Raw genomic sequence first — 22,636 nt, 5'->3', positions numbered from 1 at the left:
CCACAGTGCGCTTTGCATGACTAATTTAAGCCATTACATTACAAAATAAGGAATAAATCATACTTTTCATAACACTACCATATAGGAACAGTTTTATTTTTAAGAGTCAAGCACCTACATTCATCTGAGGCTAAAATAATAGGCCCCTGATTTAAAATCTCCTAACATTCTTTCACACTTCGTAAAACTAAAAATAAAATTGTCTCAGCAAACACTGACCTATTCGTCCAGCCAAAGTACTGTATTTCAAGAAAAATGGGAACAAGAGGTCTCAAAACCGCCAAGTGCCAGCAGTTGGCTGTCTGTAGCCTTAACTGGTCTTAAATGTGGGGTGGAGGCGAAGAGACTTCGGACAGGAGAGAAAAAGAGATTTATTACCCTTCTTAAATCAAAAGCAGATTCCATGCTTCAACTGCCCCCTGACCCTCCCTCCCCGCCCCCACGAGGTTGTTTCCCCCTATTTTTTGTATATATTTTACACGAAGATGACAGGTGAGGTAAGGTTAAAGTGCTGTGTCTGATCCACAAGGGGTTAGGGCGGGTTTATTTATTTATAAGGCGTTCAGCCTCCCAGCTGTTTTTCCCTCGTTGGCATTTGGAAGCTTGCAGTCCTTTAGAAAAGAGACAGATTTGGCAGGAATGTTCTTTGTGCCCGCCTTCCTTTTTACGGGGGGAGAAAGGGAGATTTATAATTACAGCCTTGGGGGGTGGGGCGGGGTAGGGGAGAAAAAGTTTCGGGCAGCACGTCGATGCCTGTTTTTTCTCATGCTCAACGCTGTGCCACAAACAGCTTTGGTGCCACTCGGAGCCCTCCCCTCGTCCCCTCCCTTTCCCTCTGCAGGCTCGCTCTGGCAGGCGGAGGCGCAGTTAAATTCCAGCACCTTCTTCACATAACCCCAAACTACTACGCGCTATTACTACGGCTGCCCTCTCTTTCGCTTTGCCTCCTCCGCTTCCCAGCCTCCCGAGAGGAGCCCGGCAGCGGCCCTGGAAGACCGCCGGGAAGGGATAACGGGCGCCCAACTCCATCAGGTCTCCGGGCTTTCTGCGTCCTGCGCAGTTTCTCTGTTCCACGCACAAACACGGCCAGAGAGCCGGCGCCTTGCAGACACACACGGATCCACGCATACAGTAGAGCTGTCTCGATCCACATTCTTGCACACCGCCCCCTCCTCCCCTCCGAGCTTCGGGAGTCGCTGAGCGGGGCGAGTGACATGCGCGTCCCGCCAACCCGCGCCCAGGCGGGCAGGGAAGAGCGGCGCACGGGGCCAACTGCGGCGCTTCTTCCGGCGCCCGTGGAGGCGGTGAGGGTGGGACGCGGGGCGGAGCCGGAGTTTAGGAAGAGGAGGGGATGGCTGTCATCAATGAAGTCATATTCATAATCTAGTCCTCTCTCCCTCTGTTTCTGTACTCCGGGTGACTCACAGAGGGAAGAGATTCAGCCAGCACGCTCCTCGCGAACAAGGTAAATATAACTTACAACTCCTTTCTCCTCTTTCCCCTCCCTCCGGCCTCCGGGCCGCAGCCGCGGCACAAACCCCTCCGGCACCGCGCCGCCTTCGCCGGGGATTATTCATTATTATCCTAATTATTATTTATTGTGCATGCACGGAGACCAAAACAAACAGGCGGGCCAATCGCTACAACAAAAAAAGCCCGCCTCCTCCCTGCCGGCCTCAGGTGGAATGATCTAACAGCAGCTCCCGCGAGGCGGTGGGAGAAACCGGAAAGTTTCAACAGAACCTTGCTGTTCTAATAATAACAGTAATAATGACTACTTCAAGGAGGCAAGGGGAGGAACATCCCAACAAACCACAGCCTTGACCCTAGGTAGGCAGTCAGCGATGCGCTGCCAACTCCAGGTTGCAACACACACACACACTCGGCAAGGTTGCAATCCCCCCATTCCTATAAAAGCTAGGGTGGTGGGGGGTTGGCAGGAGGACCGGGAAGGAGGATGGAAACGCGACAGTTCTTCCAGAGCAGTCTTCCCCGGAAGAGTTGGAAGGCGAGCGGGAGAGGAGGGCGAGGAGCCCGGGCTGGCGGCGGGGCGCCAACGAACGCGGCTGCCACCCGCTTCCCGGGGACTTGTTTAAAGGGCTCCGGCTGCGGAGACGCAAGCGGATCGCGGCGGGAGAAGCCGAAGCTGGCGCTCCGAAGCGGCGGCAGCCAACGCCGCGGGGCCGGTGCGTGCGGCGTCGGAGGTGTCACCTCCACTTCGCGCGTTCCCTCGGGCGGGGATGGGGGCGCTGACCGGTAGGCAGGCCTTTAGGCAAAGGGGCTGCCGGGCGGGGGGCTGCTGTGCCCGGGGCACTGCGGACGTCCCTGCCCCTGGTACCTGGCGGCCGCGCGGGCTCGGGTGTTGAAGTTCGGGGTGTCCGGCCCGGGCCGCACTGCTGGGAGGGAGGGAGGAGGTCCCGAAGAAGGAGGTCGGAGGTGCTTGCCGGGCTCAGTTACCCTGCCCTCCCCCTTCCCGGGTTTGTTTTCTTTTGCTTTGCGTCTTCCCCTAGCTCGAGCTGCGGAAACCGCGGGCGTGGGTCGCCCGCGATCATCCGGGTGCTAGGGGAGCCACCGTGGCTGCGGGCCGGGGAGGCCATGATCCGGATAATCCTCTCTGCCTGACTGTCACAAACAGGACCCGCGCGCACCCGGGCTGTGGCCGTGGCGTTCGCCGGAGAAGGGGAAGGGCTGCGGGGGGGAGGGAATGGGGAGGCTGGCGAGGGCGGGAGGCGGGGTGACCGGGAGGGAGCCTCCCCCCAACGATGACACGCACCCCTTCCTTCTCACTCCTTGCTTTCGAGTTTGCTTTATTCCCATCCCAACCTGGTTTACTCCTTCCTCTGCTTCCCCCCTCCATCTAGCCGTCTTCCCTTCCCCCGTTTGTTTTGCAAAACACGGCCATGCCATCTGCAAAGGTGTCGCGATGCACTTCCCCAAATAACCAGTCCGGCGCGCCAGCCCCTAGTCGCCCTCCGTTTGCGGGCGCGCACCGAGGCCTCGCAGCCTGGGCGCAGTTGCACCGCGCGGGGCGGGGCGCAGCGGTGCGGGCTCCGGGGGGACACCCGCTCCCGGGTCCCGGCGCTCGGCCGGTTTCCGGTACACGCGGGGAAATCGCCTCCCGCCAGTGTCTGCGCGCTCGCCCCCGCCTCCGCCGCCTGGATTGCATTATTATTTTTATCCGGGTTGCAGTTTGCAGCGGATCCTGGTGAGCACGGGGCTGGCCGGACTGCTGGGGGGTGGAGGTGGGGGGGGCGGGCGGAGGGAAGTTGGAAGTGGATCAGGCAGAAAAAAAAAAAGTTTGGCTGGGAGGTTAAGTAGGGAGGGAGGGTGGGAGGGGGCGGCGAGCTCCCGCAGCTCGCGTCTCGGCGCCCTCGGGGCCGGCGCGAGTGTGGCTGCGCGGGAGTGTGAGTGCGTGAGTGCGCGCCGGGGCCGGTGCGTCGCGAGCAGCGGCGCGGGCAGCCGGTCCTGCCCGCGCCCTGCCCGGGAGCCGGGGGAGGACAAGGCGAGATTTGGTGGCGGGGGCTGGGGTGGGGTGGGGGCGGTGGCGTGTGCGTGTGGCTGGCTGTGAGTGTGAGTGTGCGCGCGCGAGCGGCAGAGAATCAGGAAGTCACAGCAGCGAAGCGCACACAGACATGTTTGATCGCCGTGACATGACGCGCGCGAGGGAGGAAGCGGCAGCGGCGGCCGGGGCCGGGCCGCGGACTCTGGCGCCGGCCTAGGGCTCGGGCGGGGAAGACCCGCTCCGGGCCGCCGGCCGCGCTGCCACTGCAGGCTCGGCGAGCCCCGCGCCTCTTTTTGTTCCGTGTCCCCCAGGTAAGGATTCTGCGCCGCCGCCGCCGCCCGCCCTGTGCAGAGCTTTCCAGCTCTTTCCCTGCCGGCCCACTCCGGTCTCCCGGCTCGCCGTGCCTGCAAAGTCAGGCAGGCGGGGGAAGCCGGCTCCCGACCCTCCGGTCGATCGCGTGGAAAACTTTCCAGCGGGAGGCACCGCGAGGGGAAGAAGAAGGCCTTGCTGGCTGCTGTCCCTTGTCAGTTCTTCTCCGGGTCTGGGGAGTGGAGTCGCTGCGCCTTGGGGCCATTGCACATGCAAACTTCGGGCCTACACGTGCCTCCAACTCTCGCAGTATTTACTCCAACAATAAAATAAATATTCAGAGTCGTCCACTTGGTCCTGCCAGGCGTTTGGATTTTTTAAGAGCAGGAGACAGGCTGGGGAGTCGAGGGAAGTGGGGCTGTTGTACCGAATCCATTCCTTCTTTAATGTCTGCAGCGGGTGTTATGTAACTTTAGTAGCACATGGGTGCAAAGCCCATACTGGGCTTCCCCCCTCCTTTGTTTATATAACTTTTTGGAGAGTTTTGCAAGGTTGTCCCTTTTCTTCCTTTCTTTCTTTTCTCCTCCTTAACCTGACGGAGGTTGGTGCTTTTGAAAAAGCAAAGCGACCCGGGTCGGTATTTTACGGAGAGGTGTCATCCTTATCTCCTGGTTATCGGGTAGGCTGTGCTCCTAACTATGTGTGATGTTAGAGCATAAGGAAGACATTAAGGATACACGTTTGTCTACCGCACTGAGTGGTTATTTTTAACGTCTATGCGTTACCAATAGCAGAGTTCAAATTTAAACTTCCATTTCAAAGGACTTTTTAATTTACACCTGGCTGTTGGAAGAGAATGCTTGTAGGAACAGAAAGATTGTTGCTTGAGTACTGAGTGGAAGAAAATTCCTGTCTAACCATGTAAGTAAGACTCAGAAACCTCTGAGAGCTGTACTGAGATAAAAGCCATGCCCAGTGTTATATGTGCGTGTAGACTTATATGTGCACATTCAAATGTTTCAGTGATATTTTCCACCAGTTTTTTGGGGGACCACTACCCCAGGCTTGTTCGCCTACACTAGACTTGCTAGGCTTCTAGCCTACTTCTAGCTCACTGGTGAAGTGTGAAGAGGTGTGGCAGGTTTGAATCCAAATTGGTGCATTGTTATGCAAATAGAACACACTTTCTCTTTTAGGAATCTAATTGCCCTTTTATTCTCCTGGACTTTTTTTTTTAAGCTCCCTGACAACTGGAATGTTTGCTGCTGGAAAGAGGGGATTTGGAGATGCCTATTAGGTACAAAAGATATTTATGGATGTGACCTGAAATAAAAAACCAAACCTGTAGACAGCCGCCCCTCTACCTTGTTGGGGGCATTAAAGAGAGAAGCCATATTGTTGAAGAACACTGTAAAATAAATCAGGAGTTTGGGGTATCAGAACCCTTGAAGAATTGGCAGAGGTGAGGGGGTGCTTCCTTACATGCAGCTTTTCTCTCCTGAGTGACATCAGTTACATCCCAGCTCGGGGACTGACTGCCCTGTGGGGTTTCACAGAAAATATTCACCGCCAGCGTGTGTTCAAAGCAGCCTTAGATCTTTTCTTTTGTTCGTTTTTTTTAAAGTGGTTTTTGAGCATTTCTCGTCAAGTTTCTTAAAAAGTGCTTTGACCAACACCTGAGGCTTGGAATTGACCAAAAAAAAAAAGTGCCTCTGCACTTGTCATATTGTTAATGTTTGGATTCTGTTTAAAATATTTCTGACACTATAAGCAGAAAGGACCACTTTGGCGAAGAAATAATTATTGAAACCTTTTTTCTTTGATTAAGTTTAAGATAAGTTATTTTACAGGCGAGCATGAAAGCACACATACCATGCTTTTCTAGGAGATCATCGTGATACCCCTTATATTCCGGTAATATTTTGACATTTCAGTTTGAGGGCTTATTATGTATTGGAACAAGACCATAAAAGAGAAGACTTTCATATATTATAAAAGTGGTGCCATCCTCTAGTGTTTTCATGTTGGCTTTTTTTTCCCTTTAGCAGTCTTCCTTTGTAAACAAGGCCTTTGTCAAACTCTCCTAGGTCAGCAGCTTTTCGATACTCCAGAGAAATAATAAATCACTATTTATGACATCTTGACATGGTGCCATGAGAACAACTGAACTGTCACAAATATAATGCTAAAGAGTGTTTCCCAGCACTAGCATACTGAGGCTGGGTTGATCAGACCTGATTTAGCCACCAGAAGTTTTGATTCACACTGTTTCTGGTCAAGATGATTTTAAGGGAAGTCATGGACAATTTGTTGCTGACCATGAGTGGCCTTAGAAAACTCTACGTAAATGAGTCACATTTTTCTTCTGCAGTATTTCTGGTGAACAGATGAGAAAATTTCCCTGATGTGAAAAGCCGTTTTGGGGAGCTGCTTCTGATTTTTTTTTTGTCACTTTTTTCTATAAAGGAATGATCATCTCAGTTGCTCCTTTTTCTTACATGTGTCCTGTAGTTTGTTTTTGAACAATAGAGGATGCTGAATTTTCTGTCATCTTTGGAAGCATTTGTTTATGGTACTTTAATCTCTAGCCAGTTAATAAAGTCATGGATCATTCTATAAGTAGTTGGGAATAGAAAATACAGGTGGTGGTAGGTTATTTGGTAGAGTATTTAGGAAGCCCTGGGGTGTTTATTTTTTCTACATAGAAAATCATGACTATATTTTCCAGGGAATATAGGACTCTAAAACTTAGTTCTGCCAGAGTCATTCTGAAACATAGCATATTTATTTGCCTAAGATATTTATCACCAAGTTAAATGGGATCCTGCAACCTGGGTTTGGAAAACTTTACAAGTTTATTACTGTTTATTATTACTTTTTCCCCTCATATTAATATAGCACTTTTTTTGAAAGTGTTTTAGATATATTAGAGATTTTAAAGATACAGTCAGAGATACTTGAATAATTATACTTTAGCAAAACATATAACACAGCTGATGAAATTCAGGAGCTAAATAGTTGAATCTTTTGACTGTTGGATATAAATATTATTTAATTTTAATTATGAGAGAATAAGTAAATAATTCACTCATTTGGAATGATGCTTTAGATATGAAATACAGGATTTTTGACTGAAATATTTACATAAGTGGTGCCTTTCTGGACTTCATGATACATTATTATGTAACTGAAGCCGACTATGAATTGTAATGTTTTATTAGATATAAGACTTTCAGAACATTCAGTTACCATCAAGGAATATGCCTGTATAATTTTATATTTTTGAAAAGATAACAGTATTCTATGTAATTTTAGGTGGTGTATAAGCATCAGTCTTCGTTTTTTTTTTTTTTGAATTTTTGAATTTTATTTTATTTATATTTTTATACAGCAGGTTCTTATTAGTCATCCATTTTATACACATCAGTGTATACATGTCAATCCCAATCTTCCAATTCATCACACCACCACCATCCCCCACCGCTTTCCCCGCTTGGTGTCCATACGTTTGTTCTCTACATCTGTGTCTCAATTTCTGCCCTGCAAACCGGTTCATCTGTACCATTTTTCTAGGTTCCACATACATTAAGCATCAGTCTTCTGCCAATATATCATCTACCTCTCTGCAAGCACTAATATTTTAGAAACTTTTTAGAAACTGACCTAATTGAAGTATGGGCTGACCCTTTTGTAAATTGATGAATGGAATTCATAGAAGTTGAAATAAATTTGAAGTTTAAAACCCATTAAATATAACTCCCCCCTCTCTCTTTTGTTTGTTTGTTTGTTTGTTTAAACTGAATTCAGAATTGTGGAATTAAAGTTACTTAAAAACAGCAAGAAAATCTTTGACCAAAAAGCATTGGGATATGTTATCTTACAGGTTAACAGAAGTCCAAGGGAAGTTCTCGATCAGTTTGTGTTAGGATTGTGTTTTCTTGTTTAGAATGACTGTGTTTCTTTACCTTCTTGAGGTTGTATTGTCCAGTTTTTACCATCCTACTGGGAGTTAAGTCATTGAACTTGGAAACTGAATGTCCGTGAGGAAAGCTGGGCATGTAATAGCTTTGCAAATATTTGCAACTCTTTTGCCGTTTGCTGTTGTGCTGGATTCTTACATGCACTAAAATGCGATTAAGCAAAGTCTATAAATCCGTAAAAAAATGAATGATCTGCAATCGAGAATTTATGTCTTATAAAGAACATGCCTGAACATGTGTGAATAGCAAATTGTAAACCGCACAGACCACTTGATACAGGGAGAGATCAGGATGAGCTCTCTTGAGTGCATGGCGTAGATAAAGTCTTCGATGGAGGACGATTGTGGCCAGAGGAGGGCAGGGGTGGGGTGGTGGGTGCTGATCATATGAGATCAGGAGAAAGTCCTGAGATCACAGGGCCCGAGCCTAAAGAAACTGTGAGAAGACCAATGTACCAATTTTGACCTGGTTGCCCAGGGCAAGAGGTTCCAGTTGGGAAGAATTTTCAAAAGATAAAAGTTGGAGAAGGTAGAAAGACTTGATTTCCAGGCTAAAGCATGAATGTTTTATCCAACGTGTGTTGGAGGTTTCTCTCAGAAGTTTGGAGCAAGGGAATTCATGAACAAAAAGTATGTTAGATTAATCTAGCAGATTGTGAATTCAAGTCCAGGGTGGGAATTGAAGGCTTTAGAAGGATCCTCGCGATAACATACATTTTTATACGATGGCTCACGAGGTGTTTTCATATGTAATACTTTATTTGCTTCATATCAAAATTGAGGTAGCTGACTACTATTATGCCTGTTTTGTAAAAGAGAACTTGAAATTCAGAGGTCAAACTACGTGGTGATTTATTTTTTAATGGCAGATTAACACTGTAAATGGCCATTATTCATTTTAATTGCAGTGAACTTGAAGGGTTCATGCCTGAATTTTTGTTGCTGCTGTGAAAGTCGGGGAAAGTGGGGCATCTCACTGGTCTGCTGGGGTTCATTCAGCATATAATGGTCAAGTTTTACTGCTAAGTCAACGTGTGCCATCTCAGCCAGAAAAAGTTCTTACAGTATGTATTTCAGACTCTTACGTGTTTAGTGTGTAAATAAAATTATCTTAGCAGACAGAGACGAAAGTGGCTATCATTGATTCTTGTCAGCATCCCAAATGAGGTTGCCTTGCAAAGGGGCCTAACAGAACCTAGGAAGGATGGGTGTACGTGTAAATACACACGAATTACATTTCAGGGTGTCACGCTTTGCTACTAGTTTTTGTTGGTTTGTCTGTTTTGGTTTTGACCAATTACCTAGCAGTTTGGGTTCAACTGAATTTAAGAAGTGATAGTTGTCTGTGATTACCTTTGTAACTACCAGTGGACATGGATTTTGGGTTAGAGGGATGCCCTGCCGGAGTGCTTTTTTGTTGAGGAGCTTCTAGTACTTTGGGTTTTCTCGTAAACACCCTGCTTAAAAGAATTTTTCCTTTGTGGAAACATTGGCTGTCCTCACCAAAGAGGTCATGGAATTGCATCACAGGTAGACTCTTCTGAGAAGGCAGCTCACGGTATGTCTAGGGTGATAATGTCAAGAGCCAGGTTCCTGTTGAGGCAGTGCCTGGGGCTCACGGGGCTGTAATTGGCCCCTGAAGTTTGTTTTCTCTCTTGTCCTGCACTGATCTGCCTTGGAGCCCCTGCCGGGTCTGACTCTGGCCAGGGACGGTCCCAAGGCTTTTTATTCCGGTCCCAAGGCTTTTTATTCCAAGTGAGGGCAGCAGCTCGAATCCTAATTCCTTTCCTTGACTCAACGACGCGGAGTTCGCAGAAGCCCAACAAACACAGCACACTTTTCATCCAACCGCTTTTTAAAACAACCTCGACTTTGAATGGTAAACCGCCGGGAATGACAACGAGAAAGATGTTTTCCATGCTTTTCTCGAGTTTCAGGCCAGCCACGTAGAATGTTCACTCTAAGCACAGTGTGGTTTTTATCTGTGGCACAAATCATTCCGTGCACTGTTTAAAGTTTCACGTCTCAGACCAAGAAGCACGAGGGCTTTGGGTACATTTCACCACCTATCCAGACAACCTTGGCCTCTAAAAAAGGAACTTCTGGTAGATTTATTTCTTTTATCTTTCTTGCTGTTCTTACCTACTCTCTACTCCCCCATCAAGAACAGCAGCACTCGTGTTCCAGTTCTAGAGATGTTGCTACTTCTTGTGGGGGAATTCTCAATTCATTTATAGAGAAAGCTACAGAGAAAACCTTCAGGGTCAGGGGAGACAGTCTGAATCAGCAAACAGACATAAAAAGAACTCTTATCTTAACTATCTCCTGAGCCTTAATCGTTCTCCATAACAGCCAGAAAACTTTAAAACAACAGTTATTCTTAGGGATGTGAACTGGGCCTAACTTTTATTTCTCATATTCCACCTTTGACCTGTACCCCAAAGTCTTTCTGTAAATGCAGCAGAGATAAAGGTCTGCTGGAGATCCAAGATTACCCCACGCTTCCTTATTACGTTTTGTGAAGAGTTATTTGAGGTGTTATCTAGTGCAGGTGGTTGTGCTTCCCCCTAAACTCTTTCTGTGACTAGAAAACAAAAGTTGCTAGGAAACATTTATTTATTATGTATTTTTACTGCAAGGCCTAGCAGAAATGCCACCTTCTCCACGAAGCCTCCCTTAATTCCCTTTTCTTGCTTCCGCCCTCCAAGCTGTAAGTCCTCTCTCCTGCCCGTGACTACAGTGGACACTCTAGCTATACCCCTTCTGGTCTTGCAGGAACTTGCATGTTCTTTTTTTTTATTTTATTTTTTCTCACTGCTATTTATGGATAAGTCCTGTTTCCCTGTCAGACTTGCAGAGCCCTGGGTAAGCCCTCTGGTCATTTTTGTACATCCTCCATGCCTTGTGCCCAGGGGAGAGCCAGGACAGTTCGGAATAGATGAGTAAAACAGGTCCTCTGGATCTTTGATTAAACATCACCGACCTCTTAAGTTCATAACATTGTCTCTGCCTCATATTCTCTCGAGGGCTTTTCTTCACTCCTCTGTCCCTTCGTACATTAACATAGGATCACAGCCAAATCCCAGTCCTCGCGACATCTCCCATTGTTTCCATCTTTGCTTCTGCATCCTCCGCTTCGCACTCCTGTGCGTCATTGCTCAGCCTGAGTGACAGCTCTCCACACCGGTGGATGGCCTGGCTTGCTTGATGGGGCCGTGACTCGGTATTGGGCCGGGAGTCAAGAGATAAAAAGCTCTACTTACAGATGTGACTTTGGGCAAGCTCTGTGGTCCCTTCTTCCTGCCCTCCGCTTTTAAATGGGGACGTGACCAAATGTGTCCTCAAGTCAAGTCCCTGAAATGATTCCGAAGCACATGGGGTTGTGTTTAAGTCTTAACTGCAAGTGTGGGGATCTTTCAGCTGATTGGAGCGAGACAGGACGGTAGACGTTCTGTCCTGGTTGTCATGGTTGGACTGGTGACCCTTAAAATTCCATGAAGTTGAACTCCTTTTAATATGCAGATGGGTGTGCTGGGGCTTTCTGCAAAGGGGAGAGGCAGGGAATTCGGGCTGAGGGAGGATGTCTGCAGTGGTTGGAGTTGTGGGACGTTCCAACGACTTTTATTTTTAAAAAGCACGCACTCCCCGGTTGTAAAGGCAGGGTCAGGACGAAAAAAGACAGGGTGTACTGCTGAAAAATTCTTGGCTAAGAACACAGCAGCCTGGCCCTCGGGGAGTGCTGGTGTGAGGTGGAGGGAAGCGTTGAGGGGAGGAGAGAGGCCTGGCAGTGCCGGGGTACGGGGAGGTCTGTGTGCCTAACCTCCTTACACACAGACACGTTTTCTTCCGTATATTGGCCATGTAATTATGGAACAGGCCGTTCTTTTTGGTGACAATGTAAAACTCCCCCGCCCCGCCCCCGAACGCAAAATAAAAATAGATTTTGAGTGTTATCTTGCGGAGAGACCTGGCACTCCTGCCCTCTCAAGGTTACTGGAGCCATCGGCTCTCCCCCATCCGCCCTGTGCCTGTCCCCACTGTCACCACCCCATCTGCATCACTTAATTGGTGCCTGGAAGAGAAAAGAAAGGGGTTTGGATTCCTAGGGAGACCGGGAGGGTGGGTGAGGGGGAAGCTGAGTTGGCCAATACTGGACTTTCACCCTTAACCACAGGGACTTAGTAATGACCTGCGCCTCTGCTGGAGACTCGCACCTCTTTGTAACTTACACCCCCGAATTGCTTTACGCTGTGGGAAAGTTTAATTGTGTCTTGGAGCTGCACCGTGAAGTTGCCACCAGAAATGAAGAGGAAGGAATAGGAGGCCAGGACTGTGGCCTCGTCTCTGAGAGGTGCTCCTCTTTGGTCCGCTTGGGTGATGGTGCCGTGGCGTGAATCCTGGGACAGCCCGGGTCCTGCCCTGGAGGTTCACTGATGAGCGCGCCCGCACATAAGGTTGGAGGAGTCGGGAGATGCTGCAAGTCCTGGATAGGCAGATGCAGGGAGCCTTGAGATGCTACGATTCCAAGCCCAGAGGAAGCTGAGAAACCCCAGGAAAAAAAAACACGCTTTGCCCGGGAACCCCGGGGTTGGTGGCAGTCCTGAGGTGGGCAGAACCCAAGGTCTCTGGGCTCCCAGTCAGAAGCCAGAGGGTCACGTTCAAGTTGTGCGGTAGTCCAGATCCCTTAGCTGTGCGGGATGGGGCAGGTTTGCTCCTTTGTTCAGCTGTGCTGTTTCTCTGAGCTGGCTTCTTGTTTGTTCATCTGTGCCGTTTCACGGACACATTCATTAAGTGCGTGCTCCTAAAGGTTCTCTTCTTACGAAAAAGTTTCCTATATAACACGTTCCTATATTAACATTCTTCTTTATGCCCATATTCTTCCATTTCCTGTCTCATATGTTCTCCCCCTAAGAAGTTTTTAGTAGTTTCCTATAACAAAAAATGATGAGTGTTTCTGTGGGACTGCATACAATTAATTACAACATTCTACGAGGCTCCCAGATGAAAGTCATTATATGCACAGAAAGTCGTTGGTATTTTGGGATAATAGATATTAAAATATACAACATGAAAAGTAGGACTAGCAGGCTGACTGAGCATTTGTATCTTCATTGTTCAAACTTGTGGTATCTTGCCATCATAGCCATTGAAGCCAATTTCAAGGTAAATCATAACAGGAAGTAGGCAATTTCCTTTTATTCACTAAAAAATAAAGGGGTTTATTAGTTTGCTGATATACATGAAAGAACATTTTAACTTGTAGTACCCCTGAATTGACGTCAGCCTCCTAAATTTAAAATGCTGACTGAACCTGGGTGGGGGTGTGTATATGTGAGGGGGTAGAATGCAAAAAAAAAAAAAAAAAAAAAAGTTACTTCCGCCTGCTTTGTTAATCACAAAGAATAAATAATAACATTTGGCTCTCTAGTGAATTCAGGCTATAATTTACTGTCCAAGCTTCCCTGTTGTTTTAGAAATCACTTGAACTGTGTTCTCTTCGTCCCATCTTGTATCAGCAAAACAGTTTGAGTGATCCCTTGCTTATAATCATTCCAAAGCAGCCTTTCATCCTTTCCTGTTTCAGCCCTAATTCATTTATCAGATTGGCCAATTCTTGCCTCCACTTTTAAGATTTCTTTGTTTGAACATAGCTCAAACCCTGATTGCTCTCTTAATTTTTTTTATTTCTTAATAATTGATTCTATTAATAGTTTGCCCTTGCAACCTTGTCTACGCTTCATTCAGATCTTTTCTGAGCACTTACTCCATGCTGGTTGGAGGTGCTGGGGATACAGGAGCGAAGAAGAGCAAGACCTCACCCTCATGGCCCTCACATTCTAGAGATTCCTCGAGAGGTGATGGTAGTTAGCTAAGAATGGAAGTAACGTGGGTTTTTTGTTTTTTTCATTTAATTTTCCCTCTAACCTCTCATTTCACTATGGAAAGAGCCCTGCTGTGGGTGACCGGGCCCCTATGGTCTAATTTCTTCCCTGCCACTAATCAGTGGGTAAGCAAGTCCACTTAGGATTCTGTGAGTTCGGCATCAGAAGAGGTTTTGTGTGTACAGGTGTGTGCCCCCAGATGACATAATATATCACCATGACTACCCTGGGATCATTCATCTCCATCAAAATTCAGAAAACAGCTTATTTACTCGTTTTGGCTGATATCCAAGATTCAGTCGTACCCACCCCATGAGGCAGTTCCCCGGTGGGGATGCCAAGAAGTCTTGGCACATGGGTGATGGAATACCGCTTTGCTGGAGAACCGGAATTTTCATACCACGTCTCTGGTGGGCCCCGATCCAGGAGTCATGGTTGATGTCTCTTGTGAGTCTTGGACCCCAGAGAGGCCTGGGATGAACCCCTGCCCTCCAATGTCCACGTGGTCTTCGATTAATTCCCTGGTGGGAGGACCACATCTTAACCTGCCCTTCTGTTCGTTTCTGCTGGAGTAGGGGTGGCAGGGCCGGGGAGTAATGCTCAGTAAGAGAGGCTGCTTGTTGTGCCAGGCACAGAGCTCTGGTTTTACACGTACCATCGCATTTTAGTCTCAGTGCGTCATTGCACACGCGGCTGTGTGAACCCATATTTGTCTGACGCCCGTTAACCTCTTCTTCTCCCGTGATTAGCGATTCCCTTTCGTTCTCAATTTATGAAATTGTACTTTCTCCCCCTTTTAACTCTCTAGAATTCTGTGAAGTTGGAATGCTTATTGACTTATGCAAGTGGGTCTTGGTTGGGTACTTCTTTAGGAGGTTTATATTTTAATGGCTTTGGGGGGTTAATGACTTGTAAGGTGCCCAAGTAATGGAGAGCATCTGTTGACTTCAGTAATAAATTTTAAGCTTGTTTAGAATTCTCCTTATGTCTTAAATTTGAGTTTCTCCAGTGAGCCTTTTTTTGGATCTTAGATGATTTATATCTTTCCGGGGAATCATTTTAAATAAGTGGTCTTCATAAAGACTAGGGCAGATGGATATATATCACACTCTCTCAAACATCCGGGCTAGACAGGGCAGTTCTGTTTGATGTTTGTTACAGAAATGACACCGTCTAATACTAGCAACTGTTTTATTCTGATCTTAACATCATGTTTAAAACATTCCTTTCTCTTCTTTCCAACTCAGTATCACTGTACTGACTGGCAGAGTCAGGAGAAGTAGATGTCCACGCCCACAGACCCTGGTGCGATGCCCCACCCAGGGCCTTCGCCAGGGCCGGGACCCTCTCCTGGACCAATTCTTGGGCCCAGTCCAGGACCTGGACCATCCCCAGGTTCCGTCCACAGTATGATGGGGCCAAGTCCTGGGCCTCCAAGTGTCTCACACCCTATGCCATCGATGGGGTCTGCTGACTTCCCGCAGGAAGGCATGCATCAAATGCATAAGGTAAGAGTTCATTCTCCCATCCAGTCTTGTCTTCTGAGTCATGGATGGCTAATAATCACTGATAACCCCCCTCTCTTTTTTCTACTATTGTTTACAAGAGAATCAAGCTAGGTCTTTCTTTTATCTTGTACATTATTGAAAACATACATTCTAAGGCTCTTTTATTGTTACAGATGTTGCACCAGTCAGGAAGATCTGATCTTGGCTTTTTAAAAAGTGTTAGCTACAATATGCAGCTCGCTCTCCCTCTCTCTCTTTTTTTATTTTTTATTTTTTGGGCCATGCCACGTGGCATGTGGAACTTCCCTGACCAGGGATCAAACCTCTTGCATTATTGGAAGCATGGTGTCTTAACCACTGGACCACCAGGGAAGTCCTACAATATGCAGTTCTGACAGATCCTATGAATTGTGGGTTGCAGGTTATTTTGGCTTGGCAAATAAGTATATTAGTGAATAAGTCTTGCTTTTTTTCCAACTATGTATGTTAAGTACTGTATATCATCCATGAATGAACGTATTGAAAATTATTCTTCCCTAAAAAGATCCCGTAGGTCCCAAAGAGTAAAAGGAAAATGAGTCCTTTCCTAAAGGATTGTTTTCAAAAAAGCTTTGATTGAAATAAAATAGTTTTTAGGGAATTCCTAAAAATGCACTTTGCTCTCTGTCTGTGAAGTGGCTTTATTCTGGTTTTGGAAGAGGGCTCTGATTTTGCAGAGCTCAGGGCCAGTTGTTTGTTTCTGGATGAAGGTTATAATAATCTTCCATTGATGAGATTCGGGTTGTTGCTGCTGAGATGAGCATAGCGGTATGCCTTGGGCATTACGCCTTTGCAGGAGATGCAAAGAAGAGAGAATGGCCTTTTGAGAAAGCAAACAAGATCCTCTGTGACAATTTGCTTTGAGAGGTAGCGGTAGCCAAAGAAAATCTATGGGACCATTGTGTATTACCTGAAGGTTAGGCCTGAAGAGATGTGTAGAGGTTTTACATCTTTTCCGAGTGACATCACAGGTGGACAGGGCTGGTTTGGAACAGAAAGGTTACCACAGAAAAGAGCAAGTCTTCCCTTTAATTGTGTAGGACTGGAGGTCAGTTTGGTTTTTTTTGTTTTTGTTTATTTATTTATTTATTTATTTTTGGCTGTGTTGGGTCTTCATTTCTGTGAGGGCTTTCTCTAGTTGCGGCAAGCGGGGGCCACTCTTCATTGCGGTGTGCGGGCCTCTCACTATCGTGGCCTCTCTTGTTGCGGAGCACAGGCTCCAGACGCGCAGGCTCAGTAGTTGTGGCTCACGGGCCCAGTTGCTCCACGGCATGTGGGATCTTCCCAGATCAGGGCTCGAACCCATGTCCCCTGCGTTAGCAGGCAGATTCTCAACCACTGCGCCACCAGGGAAGCCCTGTTTTTGTTTTTTTTAATTTTTGGCTCCAGTGGGTCTTTGTTGCTGCACACGGGCTGTCTGTAGTTGCGGTGAGCGGGGGCTACTCTTCGTTGCGATGCGCAGGCTTCTCGTTGCGGCGGCTTCTCTTGTTGTGGAGCACAGGCTCTAGGCGCACAGGCTTCAGTAGCTGTGGCTTGCGGGCTCTAGGCACAGGCTCAGTAGTTGCGGTGCACGGGCTTAGTTGCTCCGTGGCACGTGGGATCTTCCCAGACCAGGGCTCGAACTGTGTCCCCTGCATTGGCAGGCGGATTCTTAACCACTGCACCACCAGGGAAGTCCCTGGAGGTCAGTTTTAAGGTAAGGCATTGCAGCCCAGAAGGGAAGATTCATTTTTCGCAAATTTTGTTATTTGATGATTTTCAAATCAGAAAATTAATATATGCTTATTTTGAAAAGTAAAACCATATTGACATAAATAAAAGAAGTGGTTCACCCCCAGTAACAGCTTATTGTATATGCTTTTTATACCTTACTTTTTTCTCCATCTTCAGTAAAAATACCATCTAAGCACAGGTATGCATATTCAGGTATGATTTAAAAAATGTTTCCTTTTACCATAATAGCATCATATCATCACTGTTAGTTACTCTGAAACAACATCTTTTTCATTTAACAACATATCATGGATAGCCCTATAATATCCCCAAGTTCTCTCCCTGCTTTTTTGATTTCTTTTAAACACATTTTTAGCTTGTCAGGTATGTAACGGAATAAAGTTACTTGTTTTCCATATCACATTCTTTAGGAGACATAATGAACGTATAGACATATCGAAGTCATTAAATCATCTTGTGTTCATATTAATTCGGGAGGTGTATTATAGACCGGATCTGTCACTTGTTAACCTTAGTCCAAGCGGGTTAAATAATTTCAGAAGGGTTTAAGGATGTTTCACCTCCAAAATGAAAGATACGAAGGAAAATATTTAGCTCACCTCTATTATTATTTAAGCATTTAAAAGTTAAACGTATGCATGAGTGTATTGGGTTAATGTTATGTTTTTGCCCTGGGTTGTTTTTATGTATAAATGTATCTTCTGATCCCTTCTGTTTGTTATCTAGCATCTTCGTCACATTTTCTCCTGTTCTCTGCTCCCATCAAGCTCTTTTTTGTTTTGTTTTGCTCTCATTCTGCAAGTTTTGCATTTTCTCATCCTGCTTTTTCTCAGCCCGCAGTCCCTCAGATAATTCCCTGGGTGAGGACATGGTGAAGTGCCTGGAGTTCACACCTGCTGACCAGATGCCTTCACTTTCTGAGAATCTTTTTATAGGCAGCTTTATTCCTTGTCTTTCTCCTCTGTCTCCCTCTGAGCTTCAGCTTTTTGCTTTTCAACATTACTGGAAATAAATAAACAAGTGGCCTAAATACATCTGCTGTGTTGCTTTGATTTCCTCTCTATTATTACTATTTAACAGACTCAGAGACACTCTTTATACCAAATTCTTCCCATTTTTCTTCTGAACATCCTCTTTATGGTAAATTTCTCCTCTTTTCAAGTGCATGCTTTTGACTCTGCAGAAATTAACTTTCCTTTCTCCAAAACTGCAAACACTCATACTTTTTTGCTTGAAGTCATTTGGTTTCTATAAACTCCTGGAAATATTCCTTTCAGGCTGTTTTGAAAATTGCTATTCCAGTTTGGGGAGGAATAGACTTTTCCTTTCTCAAACACATGCTCCATTGCCCAATTCTGGATTGGATTAGTGTCAATTCAATGGCTATTTATTGGGTGTCTGTTGTGTACAAGGCCTCAAGTCCTATTTCCAGCCCCTGTGTTCTTTATTTTTTTCCAAACTCTGCCTTTAACCTTTTTCTGTCTTCCTCCCTCTGTAGTATAGCTTCATCTGTTTCACCCTCTTTCCCGTTCAGTATTTTACCCCCGTTCACCGCTCTACCCTGTCTGTCCCTCTTTTCCCAACTGCCTTGGAACTTTATGGTTTCAACTTTTAAACTTTCCATGGTTCCTTCCCCTCTGATGAAAAAAAGTTACCAAAAAATAGATCATCACAGACGTTTCAAAGAGTCTTCCTTCCTTCATTCAGACTTTGGACTAGCTTCAACCTACGGCAGGTTTCAGGACTTACTTAAGAGGGTATGGAATAATAGTTTATATTTGTCTGCCTTCTGAACAGAACTTTTTTTTTTTTTTTTTTTAAGGATATGGGACTGGTGCTTTAAAGCAAATCGTTCTGAGTTTACTTTTTTTTTTTTTTAAAGTATTTATTATTTTATTTATTTTATGGCTGTATTGGGTCTTTGTTTCTGTGCGAGGGCTTTCTCTACTTGTGGCAAGTGGAGGCCACTCTTCATCGCGGTGCGTGGGCCTCTCTTGTTGCGGAGCACAGGCTCCAGACGTGCAGGCTCAGCAATTGTGGCTCACGGGCCCAGCCACTCCGCGGCACGTGGGATCTTCCCAGACCAGGGCTCGAACCCGTGTCCCCTGCATTGGCAGGCAGACTCTCAACCACTGCGCCACCAGGGAAGCCCCCAGAGCTTCATTTTTATTTGTAGGTTTTGACATGACCAAAAAAATTTCAACTGTTTAAAGCCTTAACTTTTGACTTCACAGGTAGTTTTGCTGATCCTATTGGTGTAGTCTTTTTTATTTTATTTTTTTGTCCCATCTATGAAATCTATGTAAATAGTAACATATGTAAAATAAATGTCAAAATATATGACTATCATATGGGTAATAGATGATTGCGCCACAATTTTGAAGACTTTTTAGGAAGGGGTCTTAAAACACCAGATAGAAATATTATGCCTGAAAGAGACGTCTAACTGATATTCTGTAAATGTTTCAGCCCATTGATGGTATGCACGACAAGGGGGTTGTGGAAGATATCCATTGTGGATCCATGAAGGGCACCGCTATGCGACCACCTCACCCAGGAATGGGCCCTCCCCAGAGTCCGATGGACCAACACAGCCAAGGTTTGTGGCTACATACCTGATTTTGGCTCTATACCACAGTCTTTCATCTTTCCTATTGGTTATTTTAATTATGACTTCCAGAGAACGTGTTTAAGGAGGATGGAATCCAGCCGGTTTCTTTTCCCTGTAGAAATCTCCCCTTATCCCCGCCAACACAACTTTATGGTTGATGTGGGCAATTTTCTTTGCAAAATCCTAGTAGTTTTACTGGCCACCGTGTGTCCAAGCACTCTGCAAAGTACTTTGTGTACTTCATGCAGAATCTTTACCCTGATCTTGTGAGATAAATTATATTACCCCAGTTTCATAGATGGAGAGGCTAAAGCTCAGAGAATTTACTTTGTTTTCTTAAGTTTGCACAGCCGGTAAGTGACAGGGCCAGAAGGAGACTCCAGGTCTGCCTCCCAGCAACAGCATAGATGTGAAGGTAAGATGAGCCACCCGTGTCCCTTGAATTGTGCACTCCTACTTTGTAAGGTGGCTTTTTCTGGCAGTGGAATAGCCTGTCATTGCTGGTGGGTGGCTCTCTTAGTCTCTTAGGGCTGCCGTAACAAATTACCACAAGCTGGGTAGCTTAAAACAATATATTCTCTCAAAGTTCCGGAGTCCAGAAGTCTGAAATCAAGGTATTAGCAGGGCTGTGGTCTCTCTGAAGTTTTTAGGGAAGAATCCTTCTTTGCCTCTTTCTAGCTTCTGGTGGTTGCCAGCAATATTTGACATTCCTTGGCTTGTAGATCTGTCATTCCAATCTCTGTCTTGCTCTCCACATGACATTTTGCCTGTGTGTCTGTGTGTGTGTCCAGAGTTCCCTCTTCCTATAAGGACACCAGTCATTGGATTAGAGTCTACCCTAATCCAGTGTGACCTCATCTTCACTTGATTACATCTGCAAAGATCCTATTTCCAAATAAGGTCACATTCACAGGTGCCAGGGGTTAGGGTTTCAACATTTCTTTGTAGAGGACACAGTTCAACCCACAGTAATGGCCAAATCAATATATGGTAGATTTCTCTTCTCCTGGGTGCCTTTTCTCCTCATTATTGAAGGCATATTAAAGATACCTCAGGGGCTTCCCTGGTGGTGCAGTGGTTAAGAATCCGCCTGCCAAGGCAGGGGACACGGGTTCGAGCTCTGGTCCTAGAGGATCCCACATGCCGCGGAGCAACTAAGCCCGTGTGCCACAACTACTGAGCCTGCACTCTAGAGCCCGCGAGCCACAACTACTGAGCCTGCGAGCCACAACTAATGAGTCCACGCTCCTTGAGCCCGTGCTCCGCACCAAGAGAAGCCACTGCAATGAGAAGCCCGCGTACCGCAACGAAGAGTAGCTCCCGCTTGCCACAACTAGACAAAGCCGCGAGCAGCAACAGAGACCCAATGCAGCCAAATAAATAAATAAAATAGTAAAGACATCTCAAAGTCTTTTGGATGCAATGTAACCTCTTTTCAGAATCATTATATGGACATTTCAACATGCCAAGGGCATGATTAATCCAGCACTAATTAATGTGTTGATATTCTAATTCAAAGTTTATGCTTTATGTGTTGTTGTATATACTTTTTTGTAATTTAATGTATGTGAGTTTTTTTCTCCATCCATGATCAGACATCCATCAACCCAAGGGAAGATTTTTGACTGTGAGGGTTTAGAGAAATGTATTTTCTTTTATTTTTTATTTTTTTATTTTTTTTGGCTGTGTTGGGTCTTCATTGCCACGCATGGGCTTTCTCTAGTTGAGGTAAGCAGGGGCTACTCTTCTTGTGGTGCGTGGGCTTCTCATTGTCGTGGCTTCTCTTGCTGCAGAGCACAGGCTCTAGAGCGCAGGCTCAGTAGTTGTGGCGCACAGGCTTAGCTGCTCCCAGGCATGTGGGATCTTCCCGGGCCAGGGATCGAACCCATGTCCCCTGCATTGGCAGGCGGATTCTTAACCACTGAGCCACCAGGGAAGCCCTGTATTTGCTTTTAAATACATATATATATATTTATATAAAAGCAAGTCATGGAGGTATAGGAGTGCATCTTTACTAATACTCGGGCAGGTTTTTGAAGATCCTGGACTCTGATCTGAATTTTGATGGCAGGCAGGCGTAAGTTTTGCAAATGACTTGTAAAATCTTGACCATGTTAGAAAAGCAGGCTGAATCATTGGGACTTCTTGAGGTACAGGAAGAAAAGAATTTGACCCATTCAGTGTTAAGAATGAATTAAGACGACACTTCCAGGTTTATCATTTAAATTCTAAAGAGCCAGGTGTGTTCACAGAGCTAATGTAGATCTCATTTTAATACCTGGGAGGTATAGATGAGTTATATTCAGTGATTCTCAGAGCTGGTGGTTGCTCTGTCTGCTCCTGGCTTTGCAGTACCTCTAGTAGTGGGGCCCTAGGAAGACTCCAAAGGAAAACACTTGAAATGCGTGAATTATAAGTGAGCATTTTTACTTTTATGTATCTTAAAACTTCTTTCATAGCTCAGTTCCTTCCTTCAACTTCTAAAATGATGATTTTTCCTGGAATCTCTAATACTTGGCACAATGTCTAGCACATAACTGGAAATTTAGTAAATTTTGTTCAAGTAGGTAGAGAAGTGAATTTATGTATTCAAAAGTCAACACTTTTAAATAGATCTTAATTTTTATATAATTTCAGTAAGTTATAATTACTTTGGAATGCAGAAGTCTGCATTAAGTTAAATGGATTCAGAACTAGCACGTAATATTTTCCGCTAAAATAGTAAAGTGCCGTGTAAGCTGGGGAATTAGTTATTTAAAATATGCCTTTGAATAAAGTAGTATTGGTATAATGCAGTCTTATTCTATATAATTATCTAAAAAGAATTCAGACTCCATAATAGCATATATCTTTAAAAACCCTGTCGCAGGAAGCCATTTATAAACACACAGGTACAGAGAGGTGTGGTATTGATCGGAAAACTGCCAGCTTGAACTACCTAGCAACCTATTAGGTTATTTTAAGGTATTGGTTGAGAAGCAAAACCATTTCCCTCAATAAATACTGAATCGTGTACGTTATGGTCCCAATGATAACGTTGTTTATTTTTAGTCCATTGGCTAGAAAAAGCCT

General features: G+C 45.6%; 1 protein-coding gene across 5 annotated transcripts in view; it reads left to right on the top strand.

The window, feature by feature from the left end:
* Positions 1-1,344: 1,344 nt before the first annotated feature.
* Positions 1,345-22,636, top strand: part of SMARCA2 (SWI/SNF related, matrix associated, actin dependent regulator of chromatin, subfamily a, member 2) — a 176,318-nt gene continuing 155,026 nt past the window's right edge. For 2 of the 5 annotated variants that reach the window (XM_059924827.1, XM_059924823.1), the window contains exons 1-3: positions 1,345-1,465; positions 14,920-15,180; positions 19,423-19,552. In XM_059924827.1, the coding sequence (XP_059780810.1) occupies positions 14,956-15,180; positions 19,423-19,552 (355 nt within the window). In that variant the 5' untranslated portion in view covers positions 1,345-1,465; positions 14,920-14,955. Of the gene's footprint in view, positions 1,466-2,089; positions 2,187-3,046; positions 3,206-3,562; positions 3,814-14,919; positions 15,181-19,422; positions 19,553-22,636 lie in introns of those variants that run through there. The other 3 variants (XM_059924825.1, XM_059924826.1, XM_059924824.1) reach the window with 3 other exon arrangements.

Source organism: Balaenoptera ricei, chromosome 6 (genome assembly GCF_028023285.1).
Source record: "Balaenoptera ricei isolate mBalRic1 chromosome 6, mBalRic1.hap2, whole genome shotgun sequence".
In the NCBI taxonomy this organism is placed as follows: domain Eukaryota; kingdom Metazoa; phylum Chordata; class Mammalia; order Artiodactyla; family Balaenopteridae; genus Balaenoptera; species Balaenoptera ricei.
The sequence above is the reverse complement of the archived record's forward strand: the minus strand, read 5'-3'. Positions and strand labels throughout refer to the sequence as shown.